General features: G+C 39.7%; 1 protein-coding gene and 1 long non-coding RNA gene across 5 annotated transcripts in view; one reads left to right on the forward strand and one right to left on the reverse strand.

Annotated features, from left to right (window-relative positions):
- LOC310760174 overlaps positions 1–16,072 on the forward strand; it is a 69,522-nt gene that overhangs the window by 41,151 nt on the left and 12,299 nt on the right. For 2 of the 3 annotated variants that reach the window (XR_014546819.1, XR_014546820.1), the window contains one exon: positions 6,087–6,204. The exons of the other annotated variant lie outside the window; for it this stretch is intronic. This is a non-coding gene — a long non-coding RNA (uncharacterized lncRNA). The remainder of the gene's footprint in view (positions 1–6,086; positions 6,205–16,072) is intronic. 3 annotated transcript variants of the gene reach the window in all.
- UBE3D (ubiquitin protein ligase E3D) overlaps positions 1–16,072 on the reverse strand; it is a 62,142-nt gene that overhangs the window by 15,876 nt on the left and 30,194 nt on the right. Inside the window, exon 9 of one of the 2 annotated variants that reach the window (XM_083608247.1) lies at positions 9,535–9,673. The exons of the other annotated variant lie outside the window; for it this stretch is intronic. Coding sequence (XP_083464373.1) covers positions 9,535–9,673 — 139 coding nt within the window. The remainder of the gene's footprint in view (positions 1–9,534; positions 9,674–16,072) is intronic. 2 annotated transcript variants of the gene reach the window in all.

Here is a 16,072-nt window from a genome sequence, read left to right on the forward strand (position 1 = left end):
AGCAGCTTTAAGGGATAAATTGTTCTCATTTATTAAAGCAAGACATTGTGTGTTGGTTTTTAAATACTTTTCTGATCCCATTTCTGCCACAACCACCATACAAACAACACTGCTCTCACCACCTGTTATAGGATTCACCCACACAATGTATATACCGGGTTGGAGAGACACACACAAATACAGGACTGCAACTCAGCACACATTTTATCACACTTTACTTCTACACTGCATATAAGACTCCCTTTTCTCACAGCATGGAAGCAACAGCGGATTGGGTTGGAGAAGCAGAGTGCTTTGTTCCTGCTTCATGAACTTGATCTACTTCCATACTGGCTGTGGTTTCACATTATCAGTGGCCAGTACAAAGTGGATAGGCTTTGCTCCATCACTGGCCCAACAGCTAGGGAACACATGGTGAGGAGTGTGGCCTAGAAAGTTTCTGGTGGGCTACATTTGGCCTGTGGGCAGGAGGTTCTTTAGTATAAAATAGTATAGTCCATTCTAGTGCCAGGTTACCAAATAGGCAGAGTAGGCACCAGCCTATGGGCCCTACACTTTTTAGGGACCTCATGACAACGGATCAAAATAATATGATATAATTTGTGAGGAGAGCCCTGAGATTTCAACTGCCTAGAGGCCTCCACAGGGTTTAATCCGGCAGTGGTCCATTCTACCATCATGGCAATCGACTCTTTCCTTTTTCTTCTCATATAGCCCCAATTTCTCTCGCAGAAGGGGAGGGGAAAGAAAAAATAGGCTGCAAGCACCTTCATGTATAGCTTCTTCCAATCTACTACAGTGGTACCTCCGGTTATGAATGGGATCCGTTCCAGAGGCCCGGCTGCATCCCAAAAATTTTGTAACCGGAGGACCGCTTCTGTGCATGCACGCGCGAGCGGCAAATCCACTTCCAGGTTTGCAGTGGCTGTAACCCGAAGATTCCGTAAGCTGGAGGTTACGCAACACGAGGTACCACTGTATTTTCACTCTCACAATATGCACTATGCAGGGAACTGGAAAACAAAAAGGATCATGCAATGCAGACTCGGTGGAAATGATACCAGAACCCTTTTTTACTTCCCCTCCCCATACAAAACTGAAGCAGGCTGGGTGTCTGTGTAACAACAGCAGGTTTACTTGGAAATATTTCCATGCAATTTGTTTTTACAAATAAATACTAAGTTCAGATAGAGAATAAAAGTTGATTTTCTCCTCCCCTGCTGTAGACTTGACATCAATGGGATTGTAAAATACAATTTCTTCCTATTTAGTTAGAACCTCTAAAGAATTTAGTTAATACAAGAAGATAACTAATTAAGGGAGAGGAAAAACTCACTAATTACGGTATATCATGGGTCAGCTTTTAGGGCAATTAGAAGTAACCTAAGTAGAAGCTCAGTAACTACTGAGAGAATTGTAAATATTGGTGGGTAAATTATATAACAAATTTATGCATTTACAGTTGATAGAAATGCAATTATAAGTTTGCTATACACTATTACATCCAACAGCACCAAGAAGCGCAAAGCATAAAGTATGTACAAGTAGTTAGATATGTATCATTTCGTTTGCATTTATGTTCTAACAGATTTACATTTTCAATAAAAACATTGGGAGGGGATACACAAACACACACAGAGACCTTTAGCAGCAGGAATGAAATTAAATTAGTTCATTGCTAGAAGCATGAACCATTAATGAAATGTAACTGGAGAACTTTCTCCAGTATTTATTCAGTGTAATTAAATTCTTTTATTCAAAATCTATACTTAGCCAAGCATAAAATATTGCACCATCATAATAACTTCACAGTGTAATCAAGAACTGAACTATAAGCATCTCATTCCTTTTCATAGCATCTGAAGGCTTTAAATCACTAACACTGTTTGAAGTATAATCAAAAGGAAAGATGAAAAAGAACCTGCTCTAACCAGCTACTATAGTTCCTAATTCATTTTTATTTCTTTTTAAGAAAGCCATCAGAGGCTAGTCTTCACTAGCCAGTCTTGAGAAGTCTGGAAGTTTAATGCCTTTACTCAAAGGCTGTTAACAATAAACTTCATGCGACCACCTACTGCCCCCTGGAGTACCTAAAAGTGAGAAATGGGAACAATCACAGTCTGCTGTGGTGTTCCAGGTAGGAGTTACAGGAAGAAGCTACAGCTCACATGTCTGGCATTCATAAGGGCCCCAAGTCCAAACTCTGTAGACAGTTGAAGACAAGGGGCGTTCTAATAAAGTACAGTATAGAGAAATGGAAGGGTGACTATAATTAAAGCATCAGGAATTTTTGGTTAAAACCACAACATGTCTATTCCTAAAATGTGAAAAGCCAGGAAAAACTGTCTTAATTTTAATGGCATTAAATGTTGCAGACAGTCTAAAGCAGTGTTGTTTCTCAACCTTTTATTGACCGTGCCCCCACCGTCCTACCAGTAGAAAGGTAGCTATTTATGCTACCTTTCTTTGTCTTGTTACAGACAAATGTTTTGTCTGTAAACAGAACATGTTTTACTTATAATTAATACAAAATACAATTACCTAAAAAATTATACTTTGTATTTCTCGATCAATGTGACACTTGTGCTTGATGACCAGAAACAAGCTTTTTTTATATCCGGTTCTATTGCTGTGAGGAATAACTGAAGACCACCTCTGTCCATTCAGTTAAGGCAATTCCGCGTTAGGCTGAGTAAATAATTCACACGACTGAAACCTGATTCTACCGAATATGAAGTAGGAAATGACATGAAAAACAATTTTGCTTTATCCCAAAGCTGTAGAAACTTTTTAGATATTCTGTTTTCTTTTCTTGGTCACGTCTCTGTTTTCTTCACTTCTCGCTTCCCTCTGTGGCCCCCTAGTCTCGTGCTGTGCCCCCCCCCCCATTTACACAATTTTCACCTTTGCCCCCCTTGGAATATCCTGGGGGCCCCCAGTTGAGAATCGCTGGTCTAAAGAGCCAGACATGCAATGAGAGTCAAGCCTGACTCTGAACTTCTTCTTTTTTTAGAGTTGCAAAACATGAACTTCAAAGATGATTTTTATGCATACAAAAGGATTGAGAACTCAGATAAAAACATATTTCTTAAACTGATAATTCTAAAGAGGATGCTAACTATAATTCTTTAGAATAAGAGATACATTTCCTAATGAGATATATCCCCAGGGCACCCAAGAAGAAGCAGACACCTGCAATTAATTGAAGGTGTCAGTAGCTACCACTTTGCTGGGGGGAAATACAGCTGAAAGTGCATTTACTAACCACGGCTATAAAAAAGTACTTGAAACAGCAGCGTTTCGGGGGGTTTTTTAGCCTGTTCAGCAGGACTCTTTACCAAAACTTTCAAAGTACATTATTTCACAAATTTAAACAGAAAAGGGGACCATATTATTTCTCCAGGGTTCTCTTTTCCATATAGGAAGAAGAAATGCCAACAACCGATCTGAGCATTTCTTTTTTAAAAAAGGCGAACTTAAAACAGAAGTTACAGCATTCCTTTATCTGTCTGGCGTATTACCATGTGTCACATTATGAGAAACCTCCTTGATAAGATAACTCCACAATCCTTCAAATAGAAGAACTGCAAATGGCAATGTGCCACTCTGGAAAACCAACTAGAGGAAGATGAGAAGAAACAAAAGCGTGTATTTCAATACTAGCTATTCTAAGGACTCAAACTACATGTTACAGAGTTCTGTGTTTTTCCTTATTCTTCTGCATTTAAAAAAAAACGCACACCAAGAAAAGCTGATTAATCCTTTCCCCTCTGATCGTTTTCACACCCCAAACCACTGTCCATACTGCTTTTTCACTTGCACATGTGGAGGTGGTGGGGCAGATAGTAAGCTGCCGTATCCCGAGTCAGACCACAGGTCTATCTATCAAGGTCAGTACAGTCCACACTAAATGACAGTGGTTCTCCAGAATGGTATGAAATATACAGTTTGAGCTCCAGACTGAAAAGTTTAGAATTTGAAGAAAAACAGCTGCACATAGTAACCTAAGAATTCTGTTGCAAAACTGATGATCTTCCAAGCTTACTGAACGGGGATGCCCTTTTGAGGACCAAAACATAGGACAGAATAGTTTCACAGATTAACAAAACAAGATGCAGCAACAGCAGTGCCTCCTCCAAATGAATTCTGATTGGGCAAGTGGTTACTAAGAACCAAGAGTCCATGGCAACTTTGGAGCTGCAATTTTCCCCCTTTATTCCATCTGAAAGCCTAAGGCAGTTGTGGTGGGGCCTGCTCAGCTACCGCACTCAAGCTGGCCCCACAGAACCTGCCAACGTACTTCTAGCAAGGTGGTAAGACCTCTCTCTTCTCTATAGTGAGCACACTTAATCCCATGGATGCTTTATGTCATTATGTCTCTGGGTCTAATCAGCCAATTATCGGGATAATTAGTTTAAAAAAGGATAGCTTGATTGGAACATGAGACAGTCACCACTATCAATATGATGAAATGAAGGGCTTTGATTTCAGAGTACAGGCAACTACTATGGATTTGGCTGAAGGCCTCTTGAAGGGAAGGCCGCAACACACTCAAAAACACCTCTCACACTTCAATTGGCAAATACAAGACAAGCTTAATAACTTCTCTTCTCCACTCTAGTACACTTCATCACATCCAAATTGCTTTTCTGTTTCACAACCACATCTTGTAATGGGCTGCGAGCCCCGGTAATTTTGTACATTTCCTCTCTGAATGAATGTCAGCGCCACTCGGTTTTCCTACCACCAGATGATCATCATTTGAATGGGATGCTGAGCAAGTCTGGTGATAAAGTAAAGGATTTTCATATGCTGAATGTAACTTTCCAATTAGGTCATGCCCCCTCTTTTGAAATACCAAGCATCTTCAACAGTATTTGCCCAGCTATGAAAACAAAGCCAGAGTTCAATAAGATTGCATCCCTGTACATCAGATACATTTTATTACAGTGTCTACTTTGTTTAATTTGATCAGAGCTGGTTAGTCTGTGTCTCCCCAGATGTTGCTGATCTAGGACTTCCATCAATCCCAGCATGGCCAACAGCCATGGTGGATTAAAGCTGTGGTTCAGCAACTTCTAGTGGGACATATGTTATCCAGCCCTGCTTAAAGCAAGTGGTGGATAATTACTAACGTGCACATTATTCCTTTAAAACATTTAACTCTGAGAGCTGCAAATTTCATAAAACAATTTCTCATGTCACAGCACTTTTTTGTGGAACTTCTCTCCAGTTCAAGCTAGCCTTGGCATCCCTATTCACTCACCTCAAAGCACCCTTAATGTAAATCCTAGTAATGACAGAAGTGCTGTCTGCATATGCTTGAGGCACTGGCCCCAATCTGAAGTATTTTGTGCATACAATAAATCTTCCCAAATTTCCACTGAACCAACAATCAGAGCAAGTTATTTCTGTGAACATTGTTCACCTTTTGGGTGGTTATAGGAGAAGATGACTGGACTCTTCTTCTCCCCCACCAAACTAGTGATCAGTTCTGTCAGAAATGACAATGCTGATTATCTACTAAGGGCCCTTCTTTTCCTTCTGAAATGCTGGCTTCCACACTCATGGGATCACTTTCAACTGATGTGACTTGCGACACAGGACCCACGTACAAACCCAGCTTGATGCCCCTGGCTGTCTTCCTTACTGAATATATTAAGTACATTTGGAAAAACAGGGTAGTGAGCAAAGTCCTGTTAAAACTAGCCACCCAAAACTCTCTGCGCATAGTGGGGTTTAAAAAAAACCAAAAACAATTCTGGTACTTTACAATTGGATAGTTCTTCCTCCCAGTTACAGGTTAAATACCACCACTATCCATCACCACTATTAATTTTTTAAAAGTTATAAATCACTATTCTGTTCAAAGCAGACAAAATGAACAGAAACTTACAAGTTCTATTAACCAGCCCCATATACATTTACTAAGCTGTTCAGGGTAAGGTAATGGTTCAAGAGAATTGAGCTTCTGGCACAAAACTGAACTTCTGGTACAAAAGTGATTACAGAGAGACGAACTTCCAAGGTACAAGCAATCTCGGCTGGTGATTTGCTAACATTATCTTGGCTCTTCTTATCTCTAGGAACACAGGAAGTAACAGAAACAAAACCCAAGCCACACAACTTCTTAAGATACTGAATCTTTATGATGATACATTATGCCATTTACCACATTTCTCTCAGCGCTGCTGTTGTGGAAAAGCAAGTATTTTGCTTTAATATCCACCAGACATCCATTCTGAAGGTTGCAAAGTAAAACAAGGATTGCTGGAATTAAGTAGACCATAGTTTTGTTTTATGGGTGCCTGAAACTGGGGGTTGGGGAGAGAGAGAGAAGAAAAGGAGATAATGTTCTCAAAACTATTTTTGTCATTCTTTAAAACTAGCAAGGCTCAGAACTTACATGTGCATAAGCTCAGTCAAGCGACAAATATGAAGCCAATGTATTCCAAAGGTCAACTTTCACTTTATATATTAGATTATAGCAAGCCATGTTGTTGCCAGAGTGTTTAATCCTAAGTGTGGGATACTGGATTTTACTTTTAAAGACACATAAATACAGTGGTACCTCTGGTTGAGAATGGGATCCATACCAGAAGTCCGGCCGCATCCCAAGGAATTCACAACCGGAGCACCGCTTCTGCACATGTGCGCAGCGCGTAGAGCGCTTCTGCACATGCACGCACGGTGAAACACGGAAAAATACTTCCGGGTTTGCCATGTTCGTATCCTGAAAGGTACACAGCTAGAGGAGTGCGTATCTAGAGGTACCACTATATAGAGTTTCATGAATTTATATGCTGCTTTTCTACTTTCCCAGTTTTCAAAGTGACTCACAACGTAAGATAGTAAAATGGAACAATAAAACGTTTATAAGAAGGTTGTAAAAATAATTTATTCCTGAAACAGAAAACTGAGGTAGATTAAAACGTAAAGCGTAAAGAGTAATAACCAGCATTGACACAATGAAATATCTGCTAAAAACTTGTTGAATAAATACATTTCAGCCTAGCACCTGAGACACCAGTGCTGGTGCCACCCTAACTTCTTGGGGAAGAATGTTCCATAGATAATCACCATCTCTGAGAAGGCCCTCTTTGCTAGATGCCACCGTCCTTGTCCCTGAAGGTGAGGGCATTTGGGAAAAGTCTTCTCAGATCTGACAAACCCAGCCTCCACACATGCAACCTCCACATCAACACAAAGGGTATTTCTCTACTAGTATAATAGAATACCCAGTCATATGTGTAGAATGAAGATAAACACTGAAGATGGTAAGCACTTTGCATGCCCATGATCCACTGAAGTAAAAGAGGCTAATCATGTCAGAGCACACTGAGGATCACGACTTGTGATGTTTAACACCACGTTGGAAGGAGAGTGATCAAGAAAGGCAAACTGATGATGTTGGCTTATTATTACACTATTTTCATAATGAATGCATGGTTTTATTCTGTTTTAACATGCAATTTTAAGATGCATATGTGTTTTAAAATCGCTGGCTGGTTTGTATTTTTATTTTGATACAATTTTGTGTTGACTTGCTTTTAATACTTTGATTTTATGAGTATTTTCAATGAGTATATTATGTTGTTTGGTGTAAACTGTTTTGAGTTTTTTTTGTTGGTATAACAGTACATAAATCTTGTTAAATAAAATATTTTATATTTCTGTTTATATTATATGTTGTTTTGTAAGTTACCCTGTGCTCTTATCTGGAGGAAGGATGGAGCATAAAAACTTATCAAGAAATACTCCACACTGAAGGTTAGAGATTATATAACCTAGGGTGTGTGTGTGTGTGTGTGTGTGTGTGTGTGTGTGTGTGTATCTTGGATTTCTTTCCTCATTAGAAATTTCTATGGTACTGAACCTGTGGTACTGAAGGCTCTGACATCAACTGGCTGAGCAAATTCGGTGGCATAGAATGTTTGTGAACATTCTAAGAACTCAGGAAACAAAAGCATCATAATATTTCTGCAGTCCTTTACTGTGCAAAAAGGCCAATTTGAGATTGCAACTTCCTTAGGGAAGCTAATGACTTTGAGGGGCAGGCTGAGAACTTGAAAAGGGACACTAAAGAGCACTGAGTCAAGAGATACGCTGAAGAAAAGATACAAAGTAGGTAGCATAGCAGGAATCAGGTCTGAAAACCAGGAACAATGGAAGGAGACGGAAAAGTAAGCTTGAGGGAAAAAGGAAATAAGGAGTAGACAAATGAAGGTGCTACTAAGTGAACGGATGGTAGGGGCTGAGTTGCAAATACAGTCGTACCTTGGTTTTCAAACAGCCTAGTTCTCGAACATTTTGGCTTTCGAACATCACAAACCCGGAAGTGACTGTTCCGGTTTTCGAACGTTCTTTTGGAAGCCGAACGTCCAACAGGGCTTCTGCAGCTTCTGATTGGCTGCAGGAGCATCTGTGATTTGGAAGTCAAATGCTTTGGAAGTCGAACGGACTTCCAGAATGGATTCCAATCGACTTCCAAGGTACAATTGTACTGGTTTGGACTCAATGTACAAGTTTATTCAGGAGACTGATTGCTTCCCTAGTATACATAGTGGTAGAGGGTGACTTGGAAATTTTTTTAAGAAAGAAAGAAAAGATCCAGCTGTTTTGCTGTTTTTGAAATTTAAAGATGCCTCAAAAAACAGCATGACCGGGGGGCGGGGGTCTACTGTTTCAGGAATTAACTTTACAGAGGTTGCACCATTTGGATCCCAGCCACTTTCAACAGCATCTCCAAAATATGGCCGCTCCCCCCCACACACACACACAAAAAGCCCAGGGCTGTGAACAAAGTAAAAACAAGAAACTAGCTGAAGACTGCAGTTAAGGGCAAGGGCTACAAACTCAGCAGCAGAGCATCTGTTTTCCACATGTAAGAATCCAGGATCAATCCTTGGCATATCCAGGTAGGGGTGGAAATGTCCTCTCAGAACCCTGAGGAGCCATTGCTGGTCACTGTAAACAATTCTGGGACAGGGGGATCAATGGTCTGACTCATCATGATGCCGCTTTCTGTGTATTAACTGGAAACAAGCAATATAGCAGGAGATAGCGGCAGGGACATGGCTCACACTCAGTCACAGGAGAAAACACTATATCCAGATAAGGCCAGAAGAGGCCCCGTTTTGCAGACATATCAATATAGGCACCAAAACTGATTATAACCACATAGCTTCTTAATGCCCAATAGAATAGGGAGACGTTATCTATGCTTGGAACAGTAAACACATTCATCTCAAATCAGATAAATGACTCCATAAACTCACAATCAGTAAATGGATATAGTTTTGGGTTTGTTTTTTTGCATAGATGCCCTTGTAACAAAACAGTTTTTTACTTCATCCATATAAGCGAAACTAGGGGTTGCACAAACCATAATTATTTAACAAACCAGATTACCAAACAAGGATCAAACTGTAGTTTGATATTCAGGTTTGTTAACCTATGGTTTTGGACAATGGTCTGGATTCTATACTCTTCTTAACGTTAGGTACATTATGGGAAAGGCCATCATTTCTTTACCTGGAAAGAATTCATCCAGCGAAGGGAAGGTGGCAGCGAAGCATTACTCTGAGACAGTATCAGCAGCAATTCCAAGCAGGTTTTGGATGGAAATGTTAGAGAATGGACTCCCATATCATTTTCCCATGAATCAACTAGGCTGGAAAACAATCAGAAGTGTTGTTTAATTATTATGCTGGAAATTCAAAGTTCCAATAAAGGGATACTGTACAGTACCTTTTGCTTACAAACATGCAAATATCATATCTGAAGTTCCATCAACTTTCATATGGGGTTTCTGTAGGGCCGAGCTTTCTAAACTTTCATGTTGGTGACACACTTTTTAAACATACTGCGACACAGTAATTCAGTTTTACTAGCAAACCCAAGGTTAAACTAACCACTTTCCAGACTCAGGAGGAGCTTGGGGAGCATTCACATGACAAACCTACACACTAACATGTCGTGACACACAGTTTGGAAAGTTCTGTTGTAGGGGAAAGAAATGCAGAGGTGCAGTTTGTTTTCTAAAGCATAAAGAGAAGTTGGTTGCAGTTGCTTATTAATACCAACTGAATGCAAAAAGTTACTTATTCAGGTCCAGAGCACAATGCAATCTACAACATTCTCAGCAGTGAGTCAGAGCGTGTCTCATTAAAAGGAGACCCAAATAGCTCTCAGGGAAAAAATGGCTTTGCAAGTACTTGAAGGGGGTTTTCTTTCATTTTTAATTGCTCCGTTCACTGAACAACGGCCAGTCTATCGCACTTCAGCCACAGCTTCATGAAATTCATATTCTAATGGACGACAGAAAGATGAGTAATAAACATAGATTACTCAGAATCACAGCCGCTGCAAAGAGAAGCAAATGGAAAGCATTCGGATTACTTGGCTGAGATCTGAGCAACTGTGCAGTACCTAGAAGCAACACACAGTTTCACAATGCACCTCACGCTTAGGACTGCCATAGAGTTCGTGGCAGTTGTATGAAACACTTCTGACTTCAAAGCAGCATTTGCGTGCATTTCTGTGAGGTACTTCAATAATCATGGATGAAAACATGAACATAAAACATCAAGCAGTTGGCACACTGATTGCTAGCAAGAACATTAGCTGTGAAAAAAACCATCCTTGGTTCAAATTTCCACTAAGCCACTGATTCTGTTAGTAGCCGTGAGCAAAATACTATTTCTCTATCTCAGACCCTGATCTGCAATGTGGACGTAAATATACTAGCATATCTTAAGGTAGGGTCACTAAGGTAATGTTATGTGACTGTGAAGTCCTTTTGAGAACATCTCAATATAAATAGCAGTATTTTATTCCTAGTATGCAAATAGCCTGATGCAAATACTTCAGGATTATTTGGAGGCAGAGGGCAACTGACCAACCCATTCTTCTCAAACCTTGCCCACAGCTTCTGCATGTGCAATAATCTCAAGCCACCAGACTGTCATAATGGCATGATCCTGGTGATAAATGTTAAAATAACAAGCAGCTGATGGACAGCCTACTCTCATGTGAAGGGTCTGCTATGTGCAGAAAAAGGCAATCATAACTTCCTGTAGCCATGAGACAACTCTACCCCATAATCTTCTGGGGCCACAGAGACTTACAGCAACAACTGCTACTGAAGCAACTTCATTCTTCTGCCAACTGGATACTCTAGCAGATCCTTAAGTTCCATCTGCATTTGAATTATTTTATGGATGTGTCTTTTAACACATTTTTCTGCTTCTGTTATTTTAATGCCAATGTTTGGAACTTTTTTCCATTTGCATTTTTATTGTATTTTGCTACTGCATAGGTAGCCTCCCTTGACAGGAAGGATATAAGTCTATAAAATAATAGCAATACTTCAAAGTGTGGCAGTTATATGAGTTTATATGTTGGGAGCATTTGACTGAAGTTTAGTCACTAACCCATGCCTGTTCTTTTGTGTTTCTTACAGTCTGGCAGCCTGCCCTAAATATACAATTCCCTACAGAGTGATATAGGATTTTTTAAAAAGTATCTTTCAATAGCAGCTCACTGCACTGCCTTTCAAAGGATGCAGTATGAAAACATTGATGAATAGGATCCCATTATAGGAGATGTGTTGTGGGTTTGTTTTTGGAGGGTGGGCTTAAGCACGACACAACAGCCATGGCTGAAAATAAGCGAATACTGACTTTATAAAATTCACCTCTCCTGGAAAAGCTTGTAGCCTAAAGGGACTTCTAACAACTGTGCAGCATTATAGATCTTTTTCTTCTTTGCCTGCTACCTGAACCCTTCAACTTGAAGAATTATTTATTGTTGCATGGTCTTTCAGATGAAATCTGCCCAAGTTAGTAACCAAAAAGTTAAGGTAGCCATACTGGTTTATTAGAAGAAAACCCCAAAGAAACAACTCTCACAATATAGTAGCAGGTTTTAAGTTCACCAGAACTGTTTTTCTGGCTGGATGTTAAGCAAGCACACAAAACAAACCAACAAAAAGGTGGTCGGGGGTGTGTGTGTGTGTGCAGGACGAAAGTTTCACACAGTCTGCAGCAGGAGCTATGAAGACTTATCAAAGAAATCCTATACAAGTCTACTCAGAAGGAAGTCTGTTTGAGTTCAATAGAGCTTATTCCCAGGTGCTATACAGTGGCAGCTATAACAGGCTAGATCTAGGGTCTCCCACCAAGGCCCCCTGCCTGCGCCTCTTTTTAATTGAGGATTGTTGGTTTAGTAGGACAATGGGGGTTGCCTGGTTTTTATCTCTGTTATTACGGCAGGAGGTTTCATATGGTGTATTTCAGAGGTACATCTGAACATCACTAATTTTTATTTTTATTGAAATGGGCATTTTGTGGGGCCCACAACAGCTTTCATTTTCCAAATGTGCCTCCCTAAAATGGTTGGGGAATTCCTGGATTACATCTTGCCAAGTAAAAAATAATAATGCAAGTTTCATAATGAGTTACTGAGATAAAGGGTTTGCTCCCATCAGGAAGTACTTAGATACATTAACAAAGCTGGAGATTAATTTTAGTTACATAATATTAGTTTTTTCTTGCTATTTTTTTTAATAGATTGGTTCATATCCAGACTGAATAAGACTCTGGGGAACATGGGATCACGCTTGTGACATTTTTGTTTTCATTTGATTCCAAAATTTATAGGCCATCCTTCATCTGATTAGGGTCACATGTCGCTTCATAATACAGTGGTACCTCAGGTTACATACGCTTCAGGTTACAGACTCCGCTAACCCAGAAATAGTGCTTCAGGTTAAGAACATTGCTTCAGGATGAGAACAGAAATCGTGCTCCGGCGGCGCGGCAGCAGCAGGAGGCCCCATTAGCTAAAGTGGTGCTTCAGGTTAAGAACAGTTTCAGGTTAAGTACGGGCCTCCGGAACGAATTAAGTACTTAACCTGAGGTACCACTGTACAGTAATAAGAATACTATTCATGAAACATTAAATAGAACCAGGAGTTTACAGCTCTTTATATGCATTCAGCAGATACCTTTATTAGGACCAGCTAATGTTATTACTCAATTGTCACTTTTCTATGCTAATCAAGGCTGGTATACTTATTTTCAATAAATTCCAGAATACATTCCTTGCTATTTCAGTAGGAATTCCTTGCTATTTCTATATAGCATACAAAAAGCATAAGCAGTCTTACTCTACTGTGACTGCTAATACATCCCAGTGAGGAATATCTTCATATTAGCTTGGAAACATTCTAAAGGGACATTATCTTCCACAGAAAGAGATGAGAACACAATGCAGTTTAAAACCACAGTGAACACTGTGATTGCTCGATACCAACACATCACCAGTAGAGTTTGATATCGATAAGAGAACCTGGAATCCAGCCAAAGAATATATATTCAACTAAACCATGTAGTCATCTAATAATATTCCCCTTATAAACCTCAGTAGATTCTAATGAAGTAATGCTAGATACTTATATAGCTTTAAGATTTGGGTAGGTTAAATCTGTATAGTGAATACACAGTCTAGGGCAGTCTATTTGGATTTTATATAACTGTCATTTCTTTTAAATCATAGGAAACTGACCTATGCCAGATCCATCAACCCCAATATTGTCCTTTCTGATCAGGAACTGCTCTGCATAGTTTCTGGCAGAAATTGTTCTCTCCTGTTACTGGATCCTTTTTTAAAAACTGGAGGTGATGGGAACTGAACCCTTGCCTTATGTACACAAAGCATGTTATCTGCCACTGAAATACAGCCCTTCCCTTTTTATTTAAATAATAAATGTTATTTGAATACACTACTTTTGGGAGATACGCACCACGTTGTACTCAAAATTTGGGTATAAATAATAAACCTATGGCAATGAATAGGCTACAAAGAAAATAGGAAAAGCCATAGAATAAGTGATTCAGTCTTCTGATCCCCACCTACCCAAGCTGCTTTCTCTTAAATGGAACTAACAAAAGTGAGATACATAAAGATGGCCTCTATTTTTTGTAATTCAGTTGCTGCCTTTTTTGAGCCATCTCGTTTCTAAAACAGATTCCTAATTCATTTAGGCTTTTCTTTGGTAAGATTATATATCTTCTGATAAAAACTCCATACCAGTTTGTGGTACCCATTGTTTAGAACTCATACAGTGGCCTGACATTCCAAAAGTAAAGGCAAGTAATGGTTTAGCGCTCCATGTCTTCTTTCACTGTCCATCTGTTCAAGACTTCTGTCGTTATGGTCCAGCTAGCTTCAGAGAGGCTATAACTAGGTCTCATCAATTAGCCCAAGTCATGGTTTACAAACCCACTTGCAAATCAGGGTTTGCTGGATGACCCAAAACCATGGTTTGCCAATTCAAACTCATGCCAAAAAATACTTAAGCTTCCTTAACCATGGTTTGGAACAATGTTAGAGCTGCACCATAGAATGACCAGGACTGGATAGAAACCCAAAAAGGTGTGGGTACACAGTCCTTTATACAGGGGCAGTAGGATAACAGATGTATTATTTTTAACCTTTCCTTAGAGAGAAAGAAAAATATATTCCTTTGTAGCTTTTCCCTTTTTTGGCAACTTCGTTAGATAGCCTTTTCAGAGCTTATCGTGATTCCAGCATTGCTTTCTTGAGTAGTAGTTGCTTGTTCAAATCCATTGTTGTATGCATGTAATGGGGGCAATTTTTCCTCAATGCACATCACTTTTCACTTATCAGAACTCACTATTTCCTGGCAGGGGGAAAAAAAGCAGTTTTCTCTTCTACAAACCTTCTAATCTAGAGAAATAGCCTTAGAAACCTGGGATATGTTGTCACAGTTAACATTTATCTTGGCAAAATACATTTAGCACAGAAGAAAACCTCCTGTCCTTGATTCCCGATTCTCTCTGTCAAATCTTATTTATTCCTAAACAGTCTAGCCTCTGAAAAAGGAGCTTTACTCTACCTGGATAAACATAGTGAAGGAAACTTTTTTTTGTCTTAAATAAGAACTTAAGACAAATAATCCCAAATCCCAAAGGGCCTTGTTAAAGTTGCCTCATAAAATTTTTACACTCACATATGAGTTTGGAGAGGAAAAAATGTCAACCTAGCAGTTTGAGCTCACGCTGACTAATGTAGCCTTAGGGAAAATTCATGTGCCTAGCTATTTCAAATGGATGTAAAGCAGCCAATTATGATAAATCATTGCAGGCTGTGGCTAATGACACATTATTTTCAGACATAATAATCTCATTTTTAAGTAAACAAAATTACAAAGGCAATGTCCGACTATCAGGGAGCTTAGCCGTTTCACTTATGTAAATCGCAATCACATTTCCCTCATCTCTGAGGCAAATAAAACCTCAACAGAGTTTTCTAATATGGAAGGTATAAACTTCTCCCATCCTGCAACATTCAGCCCATTGCCCTTGGGTAACAAAATGCCAAAGGGCCAGTTTATATTTCAGTGGTTTAGCTTTTATGGACTGGAACTACAGTGGCACCTCGGGTTAAGTACTTAATTCGTTCCAGAGGTCTGTACTTAACCTGAAACTGTTCTTAACCTGAAGCACCACTTTAGCTAATGGGGCCTCCTGCTGCTGCTGTGCAGCCGGAGCACGACTTCTGTTCTTATCATGAAGCAAAGTTCTTAACCTGAAGCACTATTTCTGGGTTAGCGGAGTCTGGAACCTGAAGCGTATGTAACCTGAAGCATAGATAACCCGAGGTACCACTGTACTTTGAGTTGTGGGAAGGGAGAGCACGTGCTTTAATATTCACACACTCACACATACTCCTCTCCTTGCATGTAAAAAACTAGCACCTTAAGAGATTTCAGCCCAGGCAGATTACTGCAATGTGTTGTACATGGGGCTGCTGTTGAGCAGAATCTGGATGCTGCAGCTGGTTCAAAATGCAGAAGTCATGTCGCTAACTGCAACTGAGCACCCCAATCATATTATGCTGGTATCTTTGCTAACTACCAAGTTCATTCTGGCGTTCAGTTCAAGTTGATGGTTTGGGCTTCAAAGCTATATGGTCTGAGACTAGGGCTTCTGAAGGGAGAAATGCTGCCTTCTCTCACCTGCTATCAATTAAGATCTTCACCATG

The sequence above is a fragment of the Podarcis filfolensis genome (genome assembly GCF_964270895.1).
Source record: "Podarcis filfolensis genome assembly, chromosome: 3".
Classification (NCBI taxonomy): Eukaryota; Metazoa; Chordata; class Lepidosauria; order Squamata; family Lacertidae; genus Podarcis; species Podarcis filfolensis.